This window comes from Lepidochelys kempii, chromosome 3, assembly GCF_965140285.1.
Source record: "Lepidochelys kempii isolate rLepKem1 chromosome 3, rLepKem1.hap1, whole genome shotgun sequence".
NCBI lineage: Eukaryota > Metazoa > Chordata > Testudines > Cheloniidae > Lepidochelys > Lepidochelys kempii.
Genome location: NC_136382.1, coordinates 76,420,860 through 76,445,794, shown reverse-complemented (window position 1 = coordinate 76,445,794; position 24,935 = coordinate 76,420,860). Strand labels below are relative to the sequence as shown.

The 24,935-nt window shown below is 42.2% G+C and overlaps 1 protein-coding gene across 5 annotated transcripts in view; it reads left to right on the top strand.

The window, feature by feature from the left end:
• Positions 1–23,376, top strand: part of PNISR (PNN interacting serine and arginine rich protein) — a 35,831-nt gene extending 12,455 nt beyond the window's left edge. For 3 of the 5 annotated variants that reach the window (XM_073336837.2, XM_073336836.2, XM_073336835.2), the window contains 9 exons: positions 2,206–2,429; positions 6,040–6,226; positions 6,425–6,612; positions 7,638–7,775; positions 8,724–8,823; positions 9,536–9,589; positions 10,989–11,159; positions 21,704–22,805; positions 23,048–23,376. In XM_073336837.2, coding sequence (XP_073192938.1) covers positions 2,206–2,429; positions 6,040–6,226; positions 6,425–6,612; positions 7,638–7,775; positions 8,724–8,823; positions 9,536–9,589; positions 10,989–11,159; positions 21,704–22,805; positions 23,048–23,078 — 2,195 coding nt within the window. In that variant the 3' untranslated portion in view covers positions 23,079–23,376. Of the gene's footprint in view, positions 1–2,205; positions 2,430–6,039; positions 6,227–6,424; positions 6,613–7,637; positions 7,776–8,723; positions 8,824–9,535; positions 9,590–10,988; positions 11,160–19,526; positions 22,806–23,047 lie in introns of those variants that run through there. The other 2 variants (XM_073336838.2, XM_073336840.2) reach the window with 2 other exon arrangements.
• The last annotated feature ends 1,559 nt before the right edge of the window (positions 23,377–24,935 follow it).

Sequence of the window (24,935 nt, the reverse complement as noted above, 5' to 3'; positions counted from 1 at the left end):
TCCTTGTGAAATATATTTGTATTGTATGTGTCTTATTTTTTGAGGTTATAGGCTCTCCCCAGGTCTTGTCCTACCCATTATATACACCGCACATGGGATGCCTATAGTTAAGATTAACTGAGCATTTACAATAAAATAAATCAGTTTCGGTTAATTATAACTTTCTCAAAAAATTAGTTTTTGGCTGAAATGTGTGAAATGTGTTTTTTCCCTATCAAAGAAATTTTTGTCCTGAAAGTTTCATTTAAAAAAAATAAATAATAGAGCTGATTTCAAGCACAGAAGGAATAGAAGAATTGCAGTTTTACTGCCAAGAATTATTTTGCAAACATTTTCTTTTGCAGTTTTTAAAAAACAGATCTAGCACATCTGCAGAATGTAATGGCAATTTGAAATTTGGCAGGAATGCAGTTTCTAAGTCCGTAGCTAGTTTTTTATTAGTCCAGTGAAAATTGCTTTTGATTTTACAGCTACAAGGGAGGGGGAAAAAAATCCCAAAATCTGCACACGTGCACTGAATTATGTTTAAAAGATTAAAACAATGATTTTCCAAAGTTCTCTTGGCACTTTGGCAAATGTGCCTACGGGAACTGAAAGTCTATTTCAATGAAAATTTCCAATCTCAGACCATTACTTGTGGTGCATAGACATGCTTAACAAAGTGGAGTAGAATGTCAGGTTTGAAAGGTAGAAGTTATGTGGTATATAGTGAAGGAGGAAGAAAAATGTGGTTAAGTCACTGAATTGGGACATTAAAGATCTAGGGGAGTCATGGCCGCAGTATGCAGCTCTGCAGAGGATCTGAGCAGTGCTGCTTTCCACAGGGGAGCTGCAGTAAGTAGGGTAGCCCTCAGGGCTGTCTAAATTACCCCCGGAGCAGCCCCAGGGTGCAAAGGTGTCTTAACGGCGCCTTAGTCCTTCCACCCCCGGTCTTCAAGTTCTGTGCTGCCACCTCTGAGATATGCAGTACTGAATCTTGCCTATAATGTTTGCAAGGTTTACAGTTGTGGGGTTTTTTTGTTTGTTTTGTTTTGTAGTTTTGTTCTGACTAACTTTCTGCATTGTAATGTAAACATAGAGAACTTGACATAGAAATGTTGAATCATTATTGAGTGGCTATGTTTCTAGTGGGGTCCTGGGGGATTTTATGCCATTTAGTATTTTTATCAATGATGTGGAAAAAAACAAAATAATTATTGATCAGGTTTGCAGAATATACAAAGATTGGAGGAATGGTAAATAATTGTTCTGTCAGTGCCCTGTCCTCTTAATATCTGACTCAATTGGTAAGATGGAGGCAAGCAAACAATATTTATTTCACTACAGCCAAATGTGAAGTCATGCATTTAGGAACAAAGAATATGCATCTAGAAACATAGTGACAGGATGAGGGACTCTGTCCTTGGAACTAGAAACTCTGAAGAAGACTTGTGTCATGGTGGATGATCAGCTGAACCTGAGTTGCAGTGCAGTATTGTGGCTGAAAGGACCATTGCATTCCTTAGGATGCATAAATAGGAATCTTGACGACTAAAGAGATTACCTTACTTCTGTATTTGGTATTAGCCTAACCACTACTGGTATACTTTGTCCACTTCTGGTGTTCATACTTCAAGAAGGATGTTTCAAAATTGGAGAAGGTTCAGAGAAGAGCCATGAGAATGATTAAAGGATTTGAAAGCCCTGCCTTATAGTGATAGACTCCAGGAGCTTCATCTGTTTAGCTTATCAAAGAGTAGGTCGAGGGGTGACTTGATCACATCTATAAGTATCTACATGGGGAACAGAAATTTGATATTAGAGGGCTCTTTAGCAGACAAAGGCATAACTAGATCTTGTGGCTAGAAGTTGAAACTAGACAAATTCAGACTAGGAATAATTTAGATTGTGGTGGATTCTCCATTGCTGGAGAATTTTAAATAGAGATTGGATGTCTTTCTAAAATATATATGCTATAATTCAACCACATTGTTTGGATTTGAAGCAGGAATTAATTCAGGGGTATCAGAGTAGGTGGTTATAATGGCTCCTCCTAACCCTAATCTATGGCTATATATCCATTTATACCGACCTGACTCCTTATCGGACAAAAGCTGAAAGTCTTGTTTTTTGGCACTTCATGAGATTGATGGGTTAAGAACATTTATTATTTGTCTAAGTCTCACTGTTAACTTCATACTGAATTTTATTCTAAATCCTGAACAGAATGGGGAATGCCTCACCAACCTCCACATCCACCTCAAGATCAGCAGTGGATGCCTCCAGCCCCTGGTCCAATGGAAATTGTTCCTCCATCTGAAGACAGCAACAGTCAGGATAGTGGGGAATTTGCCCCTGACAACAGGCATATATTTAACCAGAACAATCACAACTTTGGGGGACCACCCGATAACTTTGCAATGGGGCCAGTGAACCAGTTTGACTATCAGGTGAAACATATTTGTTGCTTTAATATTGTAGACGTACAGAGGCCCTTCTGTGGAAGTGTTCCTCTAAGAATATCTAGCGGCGACTCTCACGCTTCAGTTCTACAAACAACAAGAAGTCTGTTAGCTGCTAAATCTTAGCAGCTAAGATACATTTTAACACCATGCAAAATACCTTATGCATACAGAAGAAGACTTTAGAGTTTTCAGTTCTGAGGCCAAACAAGATTTTTTTCCGTACAAATAATGAGAAATGGTTATGTGCAAAATTAAAATGAGTCAGTGTTTTCCAGTATATAATTAACACGACAAAATTGTGTAAAAGAAAAGAGCATTAAATAAAGTTAAGAAAATAATATACCTAAATATACTAGAAAATGTACTATAGGGCAGTGGTTCTCAGCTGGGGATCTGCGGCCCCCGGGGGGTCCACGAGCCCTTTCAGGAGATCCACGGAGCCCCACGGCTGAAACCCAGTGCCCCGAGCCTAGCGCTGAAGCTGGGAGCTGCATGGGGCTGAAGTTGGCGGCCCATCCCCCACCCCACGCAGTCAGGAGCAGTGCGGGGCTGAAGCCAGCAAACCTCCCCCCTGAAGCTGGGAGCTGCACTGGGAGTCCCCCACCTGCCCATACATAGCGCCTAGCTACCCCCTGCCTGCACACAGCCCCTAGCTCTCCCCTCTCTGCACCCTAAGCAGTTTTCAGTCTTTTTGAACTGAGTTCACCCCCCTGATCCGTCTCCCCCACCCTTTTGAGTTATATTTTTTGGTTGCATCCCTACACAGCCCAGACAGGCTGGGTGGCCTCCTGAGTGAGTCGGGGGTAGAGGTGGCGCTCCCTTCCTGGACCCCGCTGTGCGGAGTTGGTTCAAGCCCCACCAGCTCTTGCGCCTCCCCCCCAACTCCATAGAAGTAAAACTATGCCTATGTGTGCCCAGAGCCCTGAGTCTCCACCCTGCCCCCGCTGGGCCCTGGTGTTTTTATAGCATGCTGAGGGGGGCCTCAGCAAGAAAAAGGTTGAGGACCCCTGCTATAGGGAATAGCCCTGCTTTTGCAGGGAGATAGACTGGAGGATCCAATTGATCTTATCCCTCTCTATCTTCTGTGAGTCTATGAATAAACAATTATTTAAAAAAAATTCACATCCAATTTTTTTCTTTACTCTTGCAAACAAGTTATGTGTAGTGTGTATAAAGAATAGATTTTTTTTTTAAAGTATTACAGTGAGGGGTGTTGTCCAAGTCTCTATATCCAAAGAATTTACTCTATTCCCACCTCCCCCACCTCCTAATTTTCAATGGTAATGTATGATCAAACCTGTTTAAAATAAATTATAAACACACACTACCTTTTGGAACATCTACCTCATATTCACAGACAATAGAAATGTGTGGGGAAGACTGACAAAAGGCATAGGAATTTATTTCTATTTTCTATCCTTCTTTCTGTACTCATAAATTTTAGTGCCAGGCATCATTGTTAGATGTGAGGTGAGCCATCCATTTTTAAATACTTTAGGCTATAAAAGTTTTCTGTCTGCTGTTACTGGACAAAGTTTTATAGAAAACTTCTCAGAATCCTGTAAAAATGGTACTGAAAGTCCACCTTGTAGCAGATGCTGCAGTAAATGGTACTATATTTAAAATTCCCATGGAAGTACTAAATGTCTGTTGTTTGAATAACCAAAAGAATATAATAAAACATTGATTTTAAAAAGAGCAAAAAAAAATCAGATGTTTTAAATTTAAATTTAAAACATTTTTCTTTTTTAAAATAACCTATTTAAATTTCAAATTAAGACAACCTGTGTTAAATCCTAAACTTCTTATAAATATTAAAGTAATTTAAATTGAATTAAAATATTAAGTGGTACATGTTTTCTGTCAAAATTTTCAATAAAATCATATACTGAGCTGGTGGGAGTCACTGCCTAAGCACCTGGAACTAGAGTTTGTTGAATTACTAAGCCAGCTTTTGATAGTAGTAGCAGATATTTTCTTCGTTTCAGATTATTCAGATAGTTCAATGGCTAGTTCATTCAGAGTTAAAAAGTTGATTGGAGTTGAAAAAGAAGAAAAGTTTGTTTTCCTCTTCCAGTCTGTGAATAAAAACTCCGTGTGAGAGAATGAGATCTTCTCATTCTAAAATCTTGAAGGACATGGTAACCCGAAACAGTCAGTTCAATTTATTAACCACAGATAGCTCTTATTATTTTTACGTGTTTGTATTGTTGCAGTGCCTACTAGGATTAGTCATGGACAGGATATAGTACTTTTCTTAATAATCAGTTTTAAATGCAAAACATGTTTTGATAAACTTGTTTTTTATGTATCCAGCACATTTAAGGGAGTTTTAGTTAACTAATAAAAAAAATTAAAATGCTGTTTTTGTGCATTTTTAATTGAATTCCAGTTTGCCTGCAAATAGAGCTTGACACAAATTACACATAAAAATGAACCTAGTAAATAAGAAATGTATCATCCATATAACAGGTATCATTTCAAACATAATAAAAAGTGTAAAAAATTAAATATATGTTAAGCTGTATAATTGCTTAAATAAATGTGCATAGATATAGTGTGTCCCCTGGTAAACAAAGAGTAATATCAAATTTAGTGTAGAGGGTATATGTAGTTGTAAATAAGCATGTTTTAATGGTTTCCAACCAATGAGAATCAACCTTTTTTTAAAAGAAAATAAACTAAGTAGTACAAATGCAAAACAGGATTAAAATAAGGTTTCCTGCTTGTTTTAAATCATGCAGAAAATTGGCACTTTAAATAATTTTGACTTAAATCACCCTGTCATAAAATATTTGATGCTTGCAGCCTTATACCTTTACACCATCCTTTCAAATGGATTTGATGGCTATTTCTAGGCACCAACTATAACATGCAGTCATCGATGCCACAACTTTGGAACTTTGCATGGCAGTTTGGTAGGAATGCAAGTACTGTACCAAACTTGCATATAAATGTGTGCATTATTTTGATCAGCCATAATATATCTTTTTATTGGTAACATCCTCGATAGATGAGTGGAGATTGCAGGTAAAGTCCTGCAACAAGCAACAAAAAGTTGGAGCTTTTCACCCATGTCCTCAAGTTGTAGTCAGAGAGAGAGAGGGTGATTGCACATCTGCACTTGGCAGGACTCTGTGTGCTACTTTGACCCCCAGGCTGCACTTTGTGCACCCCAGCTTTAACTGAGTATTCTGGTGATAGTTGGTAGTGAATTGGTTAATATTGACTGCAGCTAGATGGCTATCAGACTTCAGTTTTAAGAGGCAGTGAAAAGGGGTTGTCTGCAGCCCATTCATAGATTCATTATGGTGTCCATGCATTGGTTTGCATTCTAAAATCTATTTTCAAAACCAGAAGTTCTTAAATAAATGTTATTTTTTAAATGAAAATGACACTTTAGATTTTGGGGACCACAGTAAAAGAGGTAGAAAGACCATAGTTAGGTAGAAAAATCCATGATTTCAATTTGCATGGACTTCTGTTGTTTCACTTACACACACGTGCGTGCACACATGCTATGTGGAGCCCAAGGAATAAGTTTAGAGTGCATTGTATTAAATGTGAAGAAAAATGAACTGCATTACTCTTTCAGCATGGGGCTGCTTTTGGTCCACCCCAAGGTGGATTTCATCCACCTTACTGGCAGCCAGGACCACCAGGGCCACCAGGTCCTCCAGCACCTTCAGCGCCTCCCCAGAACCGAAGGGAAAGGCCCTCATTCAGAGACCGTCAACGTTCACCCATCGCGATGCCTGTGAAGCAGGAGCCTCCACAGATTGGTACATGTTAACGACACTTTAATGAAAGAAACCCAAAACCATGATTTCAGAGATGGTTGTCATTGTAAAAAGAAATGTAATGTTTGAAACTGTAATTACAACTTTAGAAAAAAAAATTGCTATTGTTATTGGGTGAGAAATATGTATCTTTTTTTATTTTTTTTCCTTCTGACAAAACTATAAATCTCTGGCATGCAGATGCTGTGAAACGTAGAACCCTTCCTGCTTGGATTCGTGAGGGTCTGGAAAAGATGGAACGAGAAAAGCAGAAAAAGCTGGAGAAAGAGAGAATGGAACAGCAACGTTCTCAGATGTCTAAAAAAGAAAAGAAAGCAAGTGAGGAAGCTGAAGGAGATGGCCCACGGTTACCTCAGAAAAGTAAATTTGTAAGTAGAAACATTCGCTTTTGATCTAGATATGTATTTTCCTGAAAGGACTTAACATTTCTCTCTTCTCTTGTAGATAAAGAGAAACTATTTTTCAGTTTACAACACTTCTTTGATAACTCATGTTAAAAATGAAGTTTGTGTCAACTGCAGTGCCACTTACCTGATCTTTGTAAATTCTTAGTAGATAATGGGCAAAAGTTTAAGCATAGCTTAAAGAATATTTATTATTACTTGGTTTGTAATAGCAAAGAGGAAGTGATAAAATTGGCCTTTATTTTCTGTTGGCATAAATTGGTAATTGGCAGAGACTAGTAGGCAGGTATCTATGGTAAAGAATTGAACCGTTTGTATTAGGACTAGTTTGAGTACAAATGTACCAGTGCATACATGCTTGCCAAACTGAACCAATTTAGGGAGCCTTATGCTGTAGCCTCGTGTTTGTGGTAGTGCTTCCTAAAGAATTTGCAGTGCTGGATACCTATCCTACAGTGACCATACCACTGCATAGGTGGCCTTTCTGGACACAGAGGGGTCAGGTGAGCAGTCGAGAGCCTTCAGTTTTTCTCCTTGGGCAGCTGCCTTGCCTGACGAATATCCTAGGTTGTTGGCTAAGGGTCCTCTCTTTGGACCCCGTAGTCAGATTCCTCCAATTCATGCATAAATGCTGTTCACTTGGGAAAAAGTATCTCCGTTGATCCCCTCACATTATTTCCTCCACACCCTGCCTCCAGTAACAGCTTTGTGTGTCCTAACCAAAAAGAACCACCATGGCTTGTCTTCTGCAAATACTGGTTTGACGGTACATCTGAGGATTATCAAATCTGCATTGCAGCTGGTGATTTATGGTTGGATTTCTGGCTCCAAGGGCTTGTAGAGTGGGAAGGGGGATCACTTATTTGTTTGGAGGGCTGTTTTGCGTCATTCTGAAATGCTCTATTTCAATTTCTGTTGAGTACCATAAATAGAAACTGCCTTGTTTTAATTATGAATTTATCCTGAAGTATGCAATGGTCTTCTTATAGGACAGTGATGAGGAAGAAGATGACATTGAAAACACAGAAGCTGCAAGTGTTGGAAAAGTCAGTAGGAGCCCCTCTCCTGCTCTTCAGGAGGAGCAAAGTGAACCAGAAATGACAGAAGAAGAAAAGGAGTATCAAATGGTATAAATAACATAGTTCTCTCAAAAGCGTGTTCGTCGAAGAGCAGTTGTGCTTTTCTATGCCTAACATTTTAAATAAATATGTAACATAGATTGTATAATGTAATGGGATTATATATGGAGTCGTGCGTGTCTCCAGCTTAACATAGGGATAAGCATTTCCACGTCGGGGAGAATGTACTTACATACATGTGCGTACCATACCATATATGTGAAGTTGATAGCTATCTGATAAGCTGTAAAAGAAATACAATATACTTATGCATTTTTGCCCACCTCACTGGTCTTCGTCCATTAATAATTCTAACATTCCAACCCCCCCCCCCCATCTACATTTTGCAAAAAATGCAGTTTTTTGAAGCCCAAGAATAGCAAAATTAAGTCTTGGGCCAGCAGCAACTTTTCTAACCAAAAAAAAAAAAGATTTGAAGTGCAATATCACTTGTGGTGTTGCATGATGCGAAGTGGGAGCTTGTTTCCCAGTATGACCTAGTATTCATTGGAGGGTCTCTCTCCTACATATAAAAAAGCTATTGCAGGTGACTTTCTGTTTTTATGGTTCTTTCTGAACCCTCTACAACTGAATTCCTGGTATTTAAGGCCCCAAACCTGCGAAGTTGTATGCATGTACTTTATTTTAATGAAAGTGGGTAATTGTGCAATCTGTAATAGTGGGATTTCATACCCTGCTTCTGTATGTGAAATGCTTATGATTATAGGTCAGTGTGAGAGTCCAGACTGTTTGGATTTTTTCAGTTGGACTTAACTTCCAAACTACTTAAGAGTCCTAATTTTAACTGATCTTTTGTATAGAAAAAATAAGTAAGTAAAAGGAACCAAATTATGGTTTTACACCCAAGAAAAGCAGTGGGGTTGCATAAGTATAACAAAGTGTAGAATTTGGTCCAAATACTTTGCTTACAGTGTTGTTTAACATTATTTTCTTCAGATGATGTTGACAAAACTGCTGCTGACAGAGATTCTTTTAGATGTCACAAATGAAGAAATTTATTATGTAGCCAAAGACGTACATCGTAAAGCAACTAAAGGTATGCTTTTCTTTTTTAGTTTGAGTGAATATTCTATATTTGCATGTTTTTAGAACATTTTACCCCATAGCAACTGTTCCCAAGAGCAATCAATATATAATGCATCTGATTTGCTAGAGCTCAAATCCAGTAATCATATACTGTTGTCCTGTGCAGTGTATTGTGAGTTACTTCAGTTATTCCATTTCTTTCATATAATTCATTTCTTTAGTTATGATGGTATCTGTGTGTTAATGGCTTTTGCAGTGTAGATATCTGTTTCTTAATGCTATTGTTTTACCTCAAACTTTTAGTTGATCAAAAATGAAAGGAGACAAATATGAATCCTCAAGTAGCTCATTTTGTTTCACTGTTAACAAGCCACTCTATATATAAACAGCAGGTGATTTTTTTCTATATAATTATGAGTAAAATTAAATATGTAAATACTGGTATTTGAAATATATATGCAGATGCTGTAACTTGGAAACAGATCTATGAATATAGATTTGTGGTTTGCAAGTGACTATTAACTCACGTTTATAATGTGAAACTTTTACATGGTGAGAAAATCTAGGACTGGTTTTAAATGGATGATACGTTTTTAATGTTTCTTCTCTCCCTCCAAAAAACAGCAATAGTAGTAGATTTAACAATACCATAGAATCTCATGACTATGAAATCGTGGCTATTTGTGTTAACATGTTGTTCCTGTTGTTGATGTGATACAAAGCTCCTGCAAAACAGCTGGCACAGTCCAGTGCACTGGCTTCCCTCACTGGGCTCGGTAAGTATGTTCCTTATTTTTGAGAGGGGCTTAATGGGGAGATCACTCTTACCTTGCATTTCCAGAAATTGTGTTTTGAAACTAGGTTGTAATTACCCTAATAATTAAGGGTCATTCTGCAACCTTTACTCATGTTGGGTAGGACCTTACTCTACAAGTTATCCCACAGATTTCAGAGGGATAATTTGTGGAGTAAGGAACTAATCATATGAGTAGAGTATCAGAATCTTGCCTAAGTTTGTAAACTAGGTAAACACATGAGAAGTACACTTACTTTTTTTTGGCTGGATAGTTTACTTGATAACTAATCTTAATAGGATGGTTTTTGAATTGTTCCAGGAGCAAACTACAGTCTTTTTGAAGGAAGATCACTATTTTTTTGCATTACTCCCTTTTTGATCCAGCCTGTGTTAACCGTGGGTAACAGTGGACAACATAACTGATAAAAATGTAAAGCTCTGGTTTGAAAAAAAAAAAAAGCCTATTCAAATGTTTAGAATAAATTTATACTTTCATTGGAAAAACTACACACTTACTAAAGCTCCCATATCCACGATTATCAATTTGAAGATGTACAGGATGTGAAGCATAGAATTGCATTCTGAGATGTAATAGGAAAAGCTCTTTCCCAATGTTGTCATCTTACCGTAGTCTAGTAGCAGTGCTACAATAAAATGTCAATGATCATGTGCTGTGAACTTTGTTGGTGAACACCTTTACATGAGGTGAAATGTTCTCTGTCCCAATTATTCAGATGTTTTTAAACTAATTCTAATAAAGATTAAGAGAACCTCAAATGGAAAGAAAGTAAATTGCCTCTGTGTCAGATGTTTAAGGTTACTTCGTATCAGTCCAGTATATACTCCGATCTTTCTTTTGGAGGCGAGGGAAGTCCATTTCTATTCCATCTCTGTACCTTTTGACGTACAGTATTTTCTAAACCACAGTAGAAAAGTTGATATGGCATTCAGGAATTCTAAGCCCTGGACAACTGAAGGCTGCCGAAGTCATTGCAGAGATGTCTTCTGGGACAGGGTCCCAGGCATTTCACTGCTTTGTCTGTGCGCTTGCTGATAAATGGGAAGGCATTGTTACTGGCTCCATATGGAGCTTTTTTTGCCTTTCCATACAATGAGAAAAGTGCCATGATCACTGTGGTTGCTTGCTGAGAAATAGACAAGCTGTTCCAGAAGGAGTAAACCCAGATAATAAGCATCAATACAGAAATGGGGGCCTTGAACACTCCAGTCAACCAGCATTGGCACTTCCCTCAGAATAAGTGGCTTCTTCAGAGAAGAGAAAGTGAAAAAAGGGCAATGTACTCTCCTTTTTGCCCCACAGAAATATTAAGAACAAGGCTTAATCTTTCCTCGTGATAGACTGGGCTTTATGCACGCAGGTGGACTGGGTGGTTATGGATCAGGAGACAGTGAAGATGAGAGGAGTGACAGAGGCTCTGAATCATCTGATACTGATGATGAGGAACTACGACACAGAATCAGGCAAAAACAGGAAGCATTTTGGAGAAAAGAGAGAGAACAGCAACTATTACTAGAAAAACAGCTAGAAGGTAAGTCACTTAAATGAGTTCCTGCTGTAAAAACCTGCGCATGCATACTTTTTACAACTTAGTGGAATATGTGTGGGGTACTGATATATATATTCAGGCTAACACATATGGAGCCTTATATAAAAATGATGTTCTTCGAGTGATTGTTCATGTCCACTCCAAGCAGGTGTGTGTGTGCTGCGTGCACGCCAGCTGGAAGATTTTTTCCCCTTGCAGCGTCCGAAGGGTTGGCCTGGGCGCCCCTGGGGTGGCGCCTTCATGGCGCCCAATATCGGGCCCCACCAACCCCCCATACCCCTTCAATTCCTTCTTACCGCCCGTGACGGCTACAGCAAAGGGCGGCTGCTTTGCTCGCTCTTACAGCAAGCGCCTTAGCAGTGTCTTTGTTCTTAGTGTAAATAGTTTTTTTCTATAGTTGTCATATAGGTAGTAGTGTTTGGTTAGATAGTTCGTTTCCCCTTCGGGGGTATGCCCGGGCCTCCGGGGTTTAAACTCTGTGAGTCCTGTGGAAAGTTTATGCCCAAGAGTGATCCTCGCTCGTCTTGCCTGCGGTGCCTGGGTGAGACTCACCAAAAGGACAAGTGCCGCATTTGCAAGGGGTTACACCCAAGAACCCTTAAGGACAGAAAGCAGAGACTAAAACTCCTGCTCATGGAGGCAGCTCCAAGACCATAATCTGACATGGGACCCAACGACCCGGCATCGAGGACGTCCTCTTCAGTGCACAGCGCTCTGGTGCCAATGGCATGCGAAACGAGCCCGGCTAAGGACTCTAAAGCCCACCGGCACCGCCACTACTCAGGACATAGGGCATCAGTCTCAGTTCGGCACCATTCTCTATCTCCAGTGCCGGTAAAGAAGAAGAGACCAGTGAGGGACCGATCACCCCCCTTGAAGCCTAAGGGGCCGGCGCCATCCACAAGTGGCTCGGCACAGACCGCCTCTGCCTCACTTCAGCTCAGGGTTTCGTCAACTCCTGCCCTGGCCGGGGTCCAGTCGAGTCCGAACCCTCCTCGGTCACCGGACCATCTGGTGGACATACAACCACCATCGACACCGGAGGCGTTTGAGGCGGTAACGAACCTGATGCGCCTCCGGGTGCCGTCCTCCCCCAAAGGGAGGGACAAATCTCTGGCGACCACACGCCACCTGTTCCACTCCAAGAGTAAGGCAACCATGATGGCTCGTCTGTCTCCATCTGCGGCACCACCTGCACAGACGCAGGAAGCGCATCGCTCCCCAGAATCAAGTTGTCGTTGGTTGGCAACCCGGGGGACTGCTCCTCCATGGTGGTCTTATTCGGAGACCTCGGAGTCGGAGGTAGACTCAGCTCGATCTAGCAGATTGCGAAGCAGAAGGTCCTGGTCCCGGCGCAGTCACCAACCGGACCCGGCACCTGCTCAATGGCCCTTCTGGACACCCTGGGCATACCATCAGAGCCAGGGTCAAGTCCATGGTCCACGCTCCAGAACGGTGTTGGCGTCGTTCATGCCACAATCCGTGCCGGCACCGCTGATGACGGCGCCACCCTCGAGCAGAGTGGGCCTGCCGACTCACATGGTTTCGGCACCGATACCTCAGTCAGCTTCGGCACCGGCTCTCCAGGTGACGGCACCGGTGGAAGCCTCAGCTCCGTCCCTACCGACCCCGACAGTCTCGGTCCTGCCGGATTTATTTGCCCCAGCGCCGGCTGGGGTGCAGAGTTCTTCACTGGTGCCGGCTCCACAGCCCGAGTACCACATGCTGAGGGACCCCAGGGGGGCCAAAGGTAGTGAACTGGGCCCACCTCTGGTTCTCTCTTCCTTGTCCTCACCCAATGAAGCAGTCGCGGGGAGTTCGGCCCCAGCTTTGGAGGACAACCAGGTTCTTAAACAGCTTTTGAGGCGGACCGCCCAAAGCCTGGGGATTCAGGCAGGGGAGGTGGAAGAGAATTTAGACCCTGTCATAGACATCCTGGCTCCCTCCGGCCCATCCAGGGTTGCACTGCCATTTATCAAGTCGCTAACTGAAACATCTAAGAACTTGTGGCAAACTCCTGCTTCTCTGGCACCTACAGCCAAGAAATCTGAGCGCCGCTACTTTGTTCCCTGTAGGGGGTATAAACATCTTTACACACACCCCCCCCCGGTCTCTTTGGTGGTCGACGTGGCCAATCAGAGAGAACGTCAAGGGTTTCAAGGCTCCACCCCTAAAAACAGGGATGCCAAGAAACTGGACCTGTTTGGCCGGAAGGTCTACTCGACAGCAGGCCTACAACTTCCTATAGCCAACCAGCAGGCCATAGTAAGCCGCTACAGCCATAACACCTGCTCGTCTATGGCTAAGTTTACAGAACTTCTGCCCCAGGAAGCTTGGGAGAGTTCTCTGCGCTCGTGGAGGAGGAGAAACTGGTCTTGCGAGCGTCTTTGCAAGCGGCCTTGGACGCTGCGGATGCGGCCTCCTGCACTTTGGCCACAGGGGTGGTTATGAAGAGAGGCTCCTGGCTACGCGTCTCTGGTCTTCCCGACAAGGTCCAGCAGACCATTCAAGACCTTCCCTTCGAGGATGTAGCTCTCCTCTCCGAGAAGACGGATAAGAGACTTCACAGCTTGAAGGACTTGAGGGCTACCCTTCGTTCGCTGGGGCTTCACACGCCTGCTACCCAGCGCAGACATTTTAGGCCTCAATGTGCCCCTCGTCCTTACCAACCCCAAAACCGCCAGGACTCTCCGCATAGGCGGAACAGGAGCACTCGGAGGAGGCAACGCCCTCTCTCTGTACAAAGCTCGGGCCAGCCTAGGGCCCCACAGGGCTCTAGACTACCCTTTTGAGGGTACAGTCGAGGACTGCTTGCCAGTACGACCTTTGGATCCTTCCCATCTTACTTTCTCATCCTGTCTGTCTGTGCCAGGTCCCAAATTACTTCAGACCGATGGGTGCTCCGCATGGTAGAGAGGGGATATTCCATCCAATTCTGTACCCTCCTGCCTTCCCAGCCCCCTTCTCCGTCCCTCTTCAGGGACCCCTCTCACGAGCAACTTCTAATTCAAGAGGTTCAGTCCCTCCTATCGGGGGCAGTGGAGGAGGTTCCTCAGGAGCGAAGGGGCAAGGGTTTCTACTCCCGGTATTTCCTCATATGGAAGGCTAAGCGGGGGGCCTCAGACCCATACTGGACCTGCGACAGCTTAACAAGTACATAAAGAAACTCAAGTTTCGCATGGTCTCACTAACCTCCATTATCCCCTCACTGGATCCAGGAGACTGGTATGCCGCCCTCGACTTGAAAGATGCATATTTTCATATTGCAATAGTCCCACATAACAGACACTACCTCAGATTCGTGGTGAACAGAGGCAACTACCAGTTTGCCGTCCTCCCGTTCGGACTGTCGACTGCCCCCCTGAGTATTCACAAAATGCGTGACAGTCGTTGCGGCATTCCTGCGGAAGCGCCAGATAGATTTTTCCATACCTCAACAACTGACTGATCAAAGGTTGCTATTTGGAGGCTTAGGTCGAGTTTATAAGGAGGACCTTCTTCGACTTAGGTCTCCTCCTGAACAAGCAGAAATCTACTCTGTCCCCAGTGCAGAGGATAGAGTTCATAGGCACGGTCCTGGACTCTACCCAAGCCAGGACGTACCTCCCAGAGACCAGGTTTCGCTCACTTCAGGACATCATACAGAGCCTCAGACGGTTCCCAACGACGTCGGCAAGAAACTGGCTAAAGCTGCTGGGACACATGGTCTCCTGCACATATGTGGTGCAGCATGCCAGGCTCAGGCTGCGCCCACTCCAGTCGTGGCTGGCATCAGTGTACCGACCAGCCAGAGATGTGTTGGACAGGGTCGTAACCCTGCCCCGTCTGGTACTGGACTCCCTCCTATGGTGGCTCGACCCTCGAATGGTTTGCGCAGGGGTGCCTTTTGCCAGCCCTCAGCCCTCGCTCACCTTGGTGTCAGACGCCTTGGATCTGGGTTGGGAGGGCTCATCTAGGGGACCTCAAGACCCAAGGCCTCTGGTCTCCGGTGGACCTCACTCTTCACATCAGTGTCAAAGAGCTGAGGGCAGTGCATCTGGCATGCTACGCTTTCAAAACACACATAATGGGCAGAGTACACGTTCCTCTCCCCTGTGCCTAGAAGCCCTTGCCCTGTGGGACTTCTGCATAGAGCACTCGATCCACCTGCAGGCTTCATACCTCCCAGGGGTGCGAAACACACGGACAGCCTCAGCCGGACCTTCAACGGTCACAAGTGGTCCCTTTGGCCAGACGTGGTGAGCTCAATCTTCTGGTTCTGGGGCTCTCCCCAGATAGACTTGTTCACCACTCTGGGCAACAGGAAACGTCAGACTTTCTGTTCTCTTGGGAGCCACGGCTCGGGGGCCATCAGGGATGTCTTCCTTCTCTCATGGGAGGGCTGCCTGCTATATGCTTTCCCACCCATCCCCTTAGCCCACAGGGTGCTCCTCAAGATCCACAGGGACTGGGGCCGAGTCATACTAATAGCACCAGTGTGGCCGCGTCAGCACTGGTTCACCTCGCTCCTGGAAATGTCCGTAGCGACCCCACTCACCTTACCCCTGGTCCCCGACCTGATCACACAGGACCAGGGCCAACTCCAGCACCCGAATCTGGAGTCGCTCCACCTTACGACCTAGATGCTCCATGGCTAAGTGCCACAGAGCTGTCTTGTTCGGACCAGGTCAGACAAGTCCTCCTGGGTAGTAGAAAGCCCCCCACCAGGGCTACTTACCTGGCCAATTGGAAAAGGTTCTCTGTCTGGGCGGAGCAATGTAGTCAGTTGCCGCTCCTCACCTCCATACCGTTTATACTGGACTACCTCCTTCACCTAAAGCATCAAGACTTGTCCTGGTAATCAATAAGGGTCCACTTGGCCGCTATCTCCGCCTTCCATCTGGGTTCAGACGGTCTCTCGGTCTTTGCAAACCCTCTGGTCAGTCGTTTTCTCAAGGGTTTGGACAGGCTCTTCCCACACACGCGTCAGCCTGTCCCTGCCTGGGACCTGAATTTAGTCCTCTCCAGGCCTTACAGGCTCGCCATTTGAATGTCTTGCCACCTGCTCCGTTATATCTCTCATTCAAGGTCACGTTCCTTGTGGCAATTACCTCGGCTCAACGAGTTTCAGAGCTCAGGGCTCTCACGTCTGAGCCCCCGACACAGTTTTTCATAAGGATAAGGTCCAGCTCAGGCCTCTTCTGGCTTTTCTCCCGAAGGTCGTCTCCCATTTTCACATGACCCAGGACATCTTCCTCCTAGTGTTTTATCCCAAGCCACACAGCTGCACTCACTGGACGTGCGTAGGGCCTTAGCCTTCTACATAGAGAGAACTAAGTCGTTCCGGAAGTCCGTCCAACTCTTCGTAGCCATGGCGGACAGAATGAAGGGCCGCCTGGTATCCTCTCAATGCATATTGTCATGGATAACGTCCTGCATTAGGGACTGCTATACCCTGGCAAAGGAGCCTGCTCCACAGATAACCACTTACTCTACCAGGACCCAGGCCGCCTCTGCGGCGTTCCTGGCACAAGTCCCTATTCAGGAAATTTGCAGGGCAGCTACATGGTCCTCAATACATACATTTACGTCAGACTATGCAATTACACAACAGTCCAAGGACGATGCGACTTTTGGGAGAGCCGTGCTCTTTTCTGTGGATAACTCCGACCCCACCTCCTGAGCTCTAGCTTCTGAATCACCTGCTTGGAATTGACATGAACAATCACTCGAAGAAGAAAAAACGGTTACTCACTTTCTCGTAACTGTTGTTCTTCGAGATGTGTTGTTCATGTCCATTCCAATACCCACCCTCCTACCCCTCGGTTGGAATAGTCAGCAAGAAAGAACTGAGGGGGGTGGGGGGTCGGCGGGGCCCGATATTGGGCGCCATGAAGGTGCCACCCCAGGGGACACCAGGCCGACCCTACAGACGCTGCTAGGGGGAAAATCATCCGGCTGGTGTGCACGCAGCACGCGCACACCTGCTTGGAATGGACATGAACAACACATCTCGAAGAACAACAGTTACAAGAAAATGAGTACGCGTTTTTTCCTTAATTCTAAATTTTTGCTCAAAAATGTGTTTGAACTGCTTTGCCAAAAACTGGTTTTGTGTCCTTTTTTTTCCTTCCTGCTTGTAAAATTCGTTATATTTGTTCTTCATAGACTATTTACTTTCTCAGTTTTAAAAGAGCAAATTACAACAGATAGAGCCCTGCAAATCCATGGAGATCTGATTTATGTCTGTGGATATCCAAAGATTGTTTTTGCAGATCAGATGCAGATACAAATTTTGTATATGTGCAGGGTTCTACAGATAGTTTTCAAAAGTAAATTCCTTTAACATATCAACCCTGATTTAGAGTAAAATTCACCCCTATGGAGAGGGACCATGTGAAGCCTTTTCTCCACTGATCTTTAAAGTGGGACATAAGCCTTATGTTGTCCCTTCACATGCGAATGAATTTTACAAGGACTGCATTGCACAAGGATCTTTGAAATCGTATATGTTTACAAAGTGTTCTCAGGTTGAGAACCTTCTCCAAACCTATTTGCCAGGCTACACAGTGGTATAGGTCAGCTTACTAGTGGATGATGAAAAGAGCTTGTGCAGATGAAGAATTTTGTATATACTGTGGTAAACCCAGGTCAAACAGCTACAAGGGGAGGTAGTAATTAGTCTCAGGGGGTTAAAAGGCCCCTCCCTCCACTGAGGAGAGAGAACCAGGGAGCAATAAGGTTCAGCTGGAAAAGGGGTTGCTAGGGAACAAATTAGGTTCAGCTGACTCCAACTACTTGAGACATTTTTAAACCGGCCCCTGCCTGGAAGAAGGGGGAGAGTGAGAGAAGCAGGGAAGCTGCCAGTCGGCTGTTTGCAGCAAGACACCAGACCTTCCCATTAGGGAGGCTGCACTCCCCCTCCGCCCCCCCAGAAGGGAAGTAAAACAAGCACAAGGGACTGACTGAGGAGAGGAGCAGCAGCACCCTGTGCCACCTATAAGGATTTGCCTTGCCCCAAACTTGAGTCTCCAAGGCTAAAAAGGACTGAGCCTGCTGAGGCGAACAAGGTATTTCGCCACAATATGTTATAAATACATGAAATGTATTCTAACGCTTGTGATGTCACTCCCCATTTCAAAGGGGCAGGCTGGTTCTGTCTCTCACTAGATAGCTTATCCAGCCACCAAGTTTTCACTATCATTTTTTGGGGATTTCCCCTTTTCCCTGCCTTTTAGAATTTTTCTCCTGTCACTTCATTGGGGCTAGATTAGCATAGGATGCTTCCTTGTGGGTAGTTAGACTTGTTTGCCTTAGGGTTCTCCTCTCTCCAACCTCCCCCCTCAAGAAAATCAGACTGCAATTTGGGTCTCTAAGAGAAAGCTGGGCAGTCCTCAGCCAAAGGGATTATCTTCTTTCAAACTGCTGAAAGTTGGTTTGGAGTGATTTGTGACTGCTCAGACCTTGAAGAAAGTAAGACCCAGGATATGCAATTTCTTAAAGCAGATGTAGAGATATATTCACTGCTTTTTGTAGCCTGAGGTACCTATTGGGTTCCACTCTATTCTAAATGTGAAGAAAGTGAACTCTGTTTTCTGTGTGCCAGTCTAATTTCGGAGACTCAATTTTCCATTATTCAGCAAGTCAAATGGAAGGAATTCTGCAAGAGGCGTGCATTCACGTACTCATTTACTCAAACAGTAAGAGGTTCCTTTGGGTTTTTGGGTTCTCAAAACCAGCCAAAAGTTCCTTGCCCCATTGCAGAAAACACTTCTAGGTTAGATAGTCTGCTAAAGTGTTCCTTTCAGGACCTCAGATTATGCAACTAGGTATGTTTACATGTGTGTCTTCGTAACTTGGTGTCGGTTCCAGTTTTCACATTCAGTCACTCCAGCTGTAGCTTCTGAGAACATAACCTTGATCAGAGCTCTCTCTGGCCTATCTCTCCTAACACTTTGGATATTAAGTCCCCCCTCATGCATGATGGTTACAGCACAAGAAAATTTGCTGGGGTTACTTCTGTGTTTCCTGCCTAGAGAGCAATCATGATTGGTACATGCATGAGTGAGAGGCTCACTTAAGTCTCAGAGTGGGGTAAGTCCACTGGATGTTGGCAGAGAATAATGTTTACCAATCGTTTTGCTTAAATAAAGGGGGGCTATAGACAATTTAGTACTTCAGTCAGGATCTGATGGGAGCAAGGCAGTTAAAACTCAAAAAACAGTGTATCACTGGCATATTTATTTCCTGTTGTGTTGAAGTTGGACATTTTCTCCTCTTTGTTTAAAGGCCTGGAAGCTGACCTGGATCAGCCATTCCTTCATAAAGGGGTGTGATAGCTCAACATTTCATTTTCATTCTTCTCTTTAGGTGTATTAAGCTGTGTGCATATATCAAGGGAGAGGAATGTGGAAGTGATCTGTATTATGGTCACATGAGGGAGAAGAAGTCTCCCTGAGGAAAAAAACAAACTGGAATTTTGAAAGGTTATTTTAAATTTTTGTCAAGGTAGTCCTTATAATAATAATTTTCCTGGCCTGCTTGATTACTTCTAGTTAAACATGAGCAAACAAAGAACCTTTGTCATTGCTGAATATTCAAGAAGGTGGGTTTTATTGTGAAGCTTGAAGTGAAAATGATCCAAAATATCTTCCAGATCACTTCATTTTCATGAGTTTTTTCCCACCCCTGTAAAAGGTGGTCTCTTCATAAGGCAGTCCTTGCATGAGAACACACTTAATTATTGCATCTGTGTATCTCAAAGTTTTGTGTGGCTTTTAAACTTTCTATTTAGAAACCATGTTGCCTCTTTCGATTTTCAATTTCTCTTCCCCTGCTTTTATTTGTATTTATATTAGGATATTTACATGAAAACAATACTATTTTTGCTTAGTCTTCTGCTCATCATGTAATATTCCCCACTTAAAGGCAAAACTAAAGCTGTGTGTCCAAGCCTATTAGCTAGAAAACACTTCTCTTCTGAGGTATTCACTTTGCCATTTAAACTGTCACAGCAAGCAAACAATGGAGTTGTGCATAGCTATTTAGCCAGACTAAGTTATCACCAGATAGAGCAGTAAATGGATGTTTCCTATCATAAACAGACAAAAAAGCTTTACTGCAACAGAAGTGCTTTACCTTGGTTGAGTACATTTTTGGATCACAACTGTAATCATTATCTGTGTTCAGTGAGGTACAGCTGACTCAGTTTTATGTAGAATTTTGGGGGGCAACCTTTAACCTCTTCAACATGCAGCTGAAACAGACTTACCTTGTTACTCCATTTCTGTGTGTGCTATATATCAAAGTTGATTATAATTGAATTGTAAAAGGTGAGCATTTCCAGTTTTTCTGGGTAGCTGAGATTTTTGGCAATGTATGCATTTAATGTAATGGTGTCTTGTTCTGCTATTTAAAAAAAATTATATTGAAGGGGAAAAAGTATTCTAAAATTAATTTTTACCCCTTAAGCGGTGGTGTCCTAATCCTTTTAATGTGTTTAAAATATGTATGATGTACTGAAAAAACCTTCTAAAATTCATAAGTATTTTTTTCTTGCTTAAGCGCTATTTTAAAATAAAATATGTGGAAGGTCTGGATGATTTGGGGAACTTGGAGATGGGATATATAACCTTTTTTTACTCTCATGTCACCAGTTCGATGCATACTGGAAGTGATCTGTCAGCAGTCTGGTGTGCTGAAGGCTTGGTTATATGTGGAGTTGTTCCTGATTAACTCCATGTGTGAACACTCTTATTCCAGAAAATATCAACACATGGAGTTACTTAGGATCAACTCCATATATAGACAAGCCTTTAGTTCTGTTTCTAGTGGACAGATGTCCACTTCCCAACATTGCTAATTAGTCTCAACAAAGAACCTAATGATTAAATGAGTGAGTATGGAGTCTCCGCTATCCTTTTCTAGAGGTGTGGTCCATCAGGGTGGTATGGAGAAGTTAACACATCTTGCAGTACATATCGCTTTGAGGTGCAGTACATATCGCTTTGTTGTCATGGAAATAGAATGGTTTCTTTTACCCATATGCACCAAGTTCAGATACATTTAAAATACGAACATAAAGTATGAATTAATAACTTGCCAAAATTCTTGATTGAGTTATGTAAACAAAAATAGCATCCAAAACTGTTAAAAAAAATATCTCCTGTTTTGCCTTTTAAAAAAAAAAAAATTCAGAAAACAGGTTTTAGAAATCACCTCTAAATTACAGTGTCATAAAATTAGGTCATCCAATGCAGTTCCCTGTCATTACAGGCTTATGAATTAAATTCTGTATGTTGAATGATATTAAGCACTGGGGAGGGGGAGGGATATATTTTTTTTTTAAGAAGACGCAAAAGTCATCCAGGAACTTTAAGATGATGGTGTAGTGAGGAGTGGCAAGTGAATTGTTTTCTAAAAATGACTAAGGTGGTCTGGGAACTTGTTCCTTAGCCAAGAAAGACAGCACATTTGTTCTCTTGCCATGTATCTGTACACATTATTTGGCATTACTTGTGGTTTTTTTCTTTCATATGCTTTTCCAGAAGAAAAACTACAAAATGAAAAAATTGCAAGAGAGATGAGTGAATTCATCAATAAAGAGCAAAATAGTAATTCAGCACCACAGGAAGCGAAGGAAACAGAGGATGATATGTTCAATGAAAAGAAAAGATCTCCAGGTGAAACTGCACCAGATATAGAATCCAAAAAAGAGGTTAAAGAAAAAGAGAGAACAGGAAGGAGTAGGTCAAGAAGTTCTAGTAGTGGTACCACTAGCAGCAACAGCAGAAGCAGTAGTAGCAGCAGTACTGTGTCTAGTACATCATATAGTACGAGCTCAGGTAGTAGCCGCAGTTCTTCACGGTCTTCCTCTCCTAAAAGGAAGAAGAGGCGTAGTCACAGTAGATCTCCATCACATAAAATTAGGCGCAGTAGAAGTAGGAGTTATTCTCGTAGAAATAGGAGAGAGAGGAGTAGAAGTAGGGAAAAGATAAGAGAAAGGAGAAGGTCTAGTAGAAATAGCATTGACAAGGGGGAGAGACGAAAAAATCGTAGTCCTTCCCGGGAACGAAGTTGGGAGAGGCGTAGGAGCAGTAGTCACTCAAGGGATAGGCGAGCTAGTCATGCTAGTCGCAGCAGGAGTCGAGATAGGCGTAAAAGTGATGACCAGCATAGAAGTCTTAGTGGAAATAGGCACAAGCACAAGGGCGATGGTAAAGATCAAGAGAGGAAAAAGGAACGAAGTAGGAGCATAGATAAAGATAGGAAGAAGAACAGAGAACGGGAGAGAGACCAGGAGAAAAGAAAAGAGAAGCAAAGAAAAGAAGAAAAAGACAGTAAGTCTGGCAATCATGATGACAGTAGGTTAAAAAGAAAAAGAGATAGTGAAAGAGCTCTCTCTCGCAATTCAATATCTGTTAAAATTTTAAGACAGGATTCTAGACAGGAAAGCAAAAAAAGTTCTACCAAAGATAGTAAAAAACATTCAGGCTCTGAATCTAGTGTCAGGAGCAGTTCTGAATCACCAGGAAGCAGCAAAGAAAAGAAGGCTAAGAAATCAAAGCATAGTCGGTCACGATCCATGGAGAAATCTCAAAGGTCTGGTAAGAAGGCAAGCCGCAAACACAAGTCTAAGTCACGATCAAGGTAGTATACTTTTTAAGTATTTTGTCTGATTATTTTTTTTTTTTACTATTCGTCTTCCTGTGTACAACATATAAAAGTATTTTTTAAAATAAAATTCGGTATTTGTTGTAATTGTTGTCTTGGGCAAAAGTAATTTTGGGAAGTCTTTTAAAATTACTAATTGTTAAGCCTAAAGTATGTGTGGTTTTGGGGCGGGGTGTCTTTCCCCATTAACTTTTTCCCCTTTTCCCTTTATTTTTCAGGTCAATCACCCCTCCTCGTCGTAAACGCTGAGGAATGATGTGGCACCAGTGACATGACATTAAAAAATTCCATGAGTTTTAAGGGCTTGTCTCATTATAGAGGCACATTGTGGCTGTGTAGGTGAAACCAGAATCCTTTTTTTAAACTGTAAATAGATGTATTTTTTTCCAAATGCTGCTCAGTTAAATAATAGGATTTCTTTGTATTGCAATTTTTTCAAAAACAGTAGTGCTTAATAAGAATATAAAACATGCCATTCTCTTTCAGCTGTAATGTTCTTAAAATTACTATTGAATGTATTGTGATGTCAATAAAGCTCTTTAGTTCATTTTTGTTTAAAATTCTTGCACCTTAATTTTGCGTGTTAAAATACAGATAATACTTTTTTTAAAGGCAGCTGTTTTTTTGTATAACAAATTTTAAAAGTACTTTGAAAAAATTTTAACATCTATTGTTTTTCAAAGTATGTAATTTTATTTTTTTTATTTTGTTCAGGGATTTAAAATTAATCAGTTGGGTTGGGGTTGGGGAGAAAAAGAAATAGTTTTCTAATTATTTTTTTCGTTAGATGAAAATGTCTTAACATTTTCACAGTTCTCCTTCTTTTTTGGACTATCAGGTAACATATGCTGTGTGTGTAAAATATGGATCATTCTGTAATATGCGATATGCTAAACCCAACTGAGCACCAGTAGGAATATGTGAAAGTAACTGATCATGTGCACCATGAATGTTCAGCTTTGGAACTATATTCCTCACTCAACCACTTCTATTTTGTGTTCAACCGCTACTTAATACTGGTTGGAATATAGAATAATGGATAATAATCTGCTCTCAATAGACTATCAGTTCTCTTAAGAAGTGAGAATTTTGTGAAACATTGGTTATCTTGAGAGTTTAGACATTTGGGAATGTGTAGATTTTTTTTTTTTTCAATCAGCTACAATTAAGTTTAAGATACACTACTGTGGAATATAGGTTCTGCAATGCACTGCATTTGGTTTTCAGTCCAGATCTTATATTATCTATTCAGTTTAAAAAAAAAAAAAAAAAAAGTGTGAGAGGTTTATATACTCTCCCAATAACTGGAATTTTGTCATGTCCTGTAATTATGGAAATTACATTTGACACAACTTCACTGATATTGGTATTGACTTGGCAATAAAGAGAGCATACTACAGTACTGCTGTATTTAAAAATTCCATAGATCTAGCTAAATAGCATATACAGAACATCTATTATTAGCAGTACATTGGCATTAATTTTGTTACGTTGTTGACATTCACATACATTAAACTTCATCGTGTTTTATAAGAGAGTTCTCTTACGAGCATGTTTGAATGGGAAAGGTAAATAAGACTGTCAGGTGTAATTTCATACATGGAGGAGATATGGTCTTAAACAGTTTTGTGGGTAAGTATATAATGGAGGGTTTGTATAAATAAAGAGAACTCTAAATTTAGATGCTCTATTAATTTGGATTTGTGAAGGCTTCTGCCTGTTCCAAACAGACACAGATTAAAATAATTTTAAAAGATTTGTGCAGTAGGGAAAAGGAAACACCATTTTTAAGTGTATGGAGCAAGTGTTATGGAGTTTCTTTAAAACCCAAGTTCACAAATGAAGGCTGGGGTGGAATGAATATAGTATCCTCCCTGTTAGGGCTTCCCCTCGTCCTCCCTTGGTTCTTGTCACGCAGACAGAAAGAAGGCCAGAGTCTGAAGTGCAAGCAATGCAGTGTTTATTGGGGTTAATCAAGCAAGCATATCCATAGCTTTGTACACCAGTAGAGTTTTTTCCTCTCCTCCTCACCCCCCAGCTCTTTCTTAGCAGGCTCAATTATACCTGTAGTGCATGCTCCAGCACCACTCCTTACAATTTATGGTC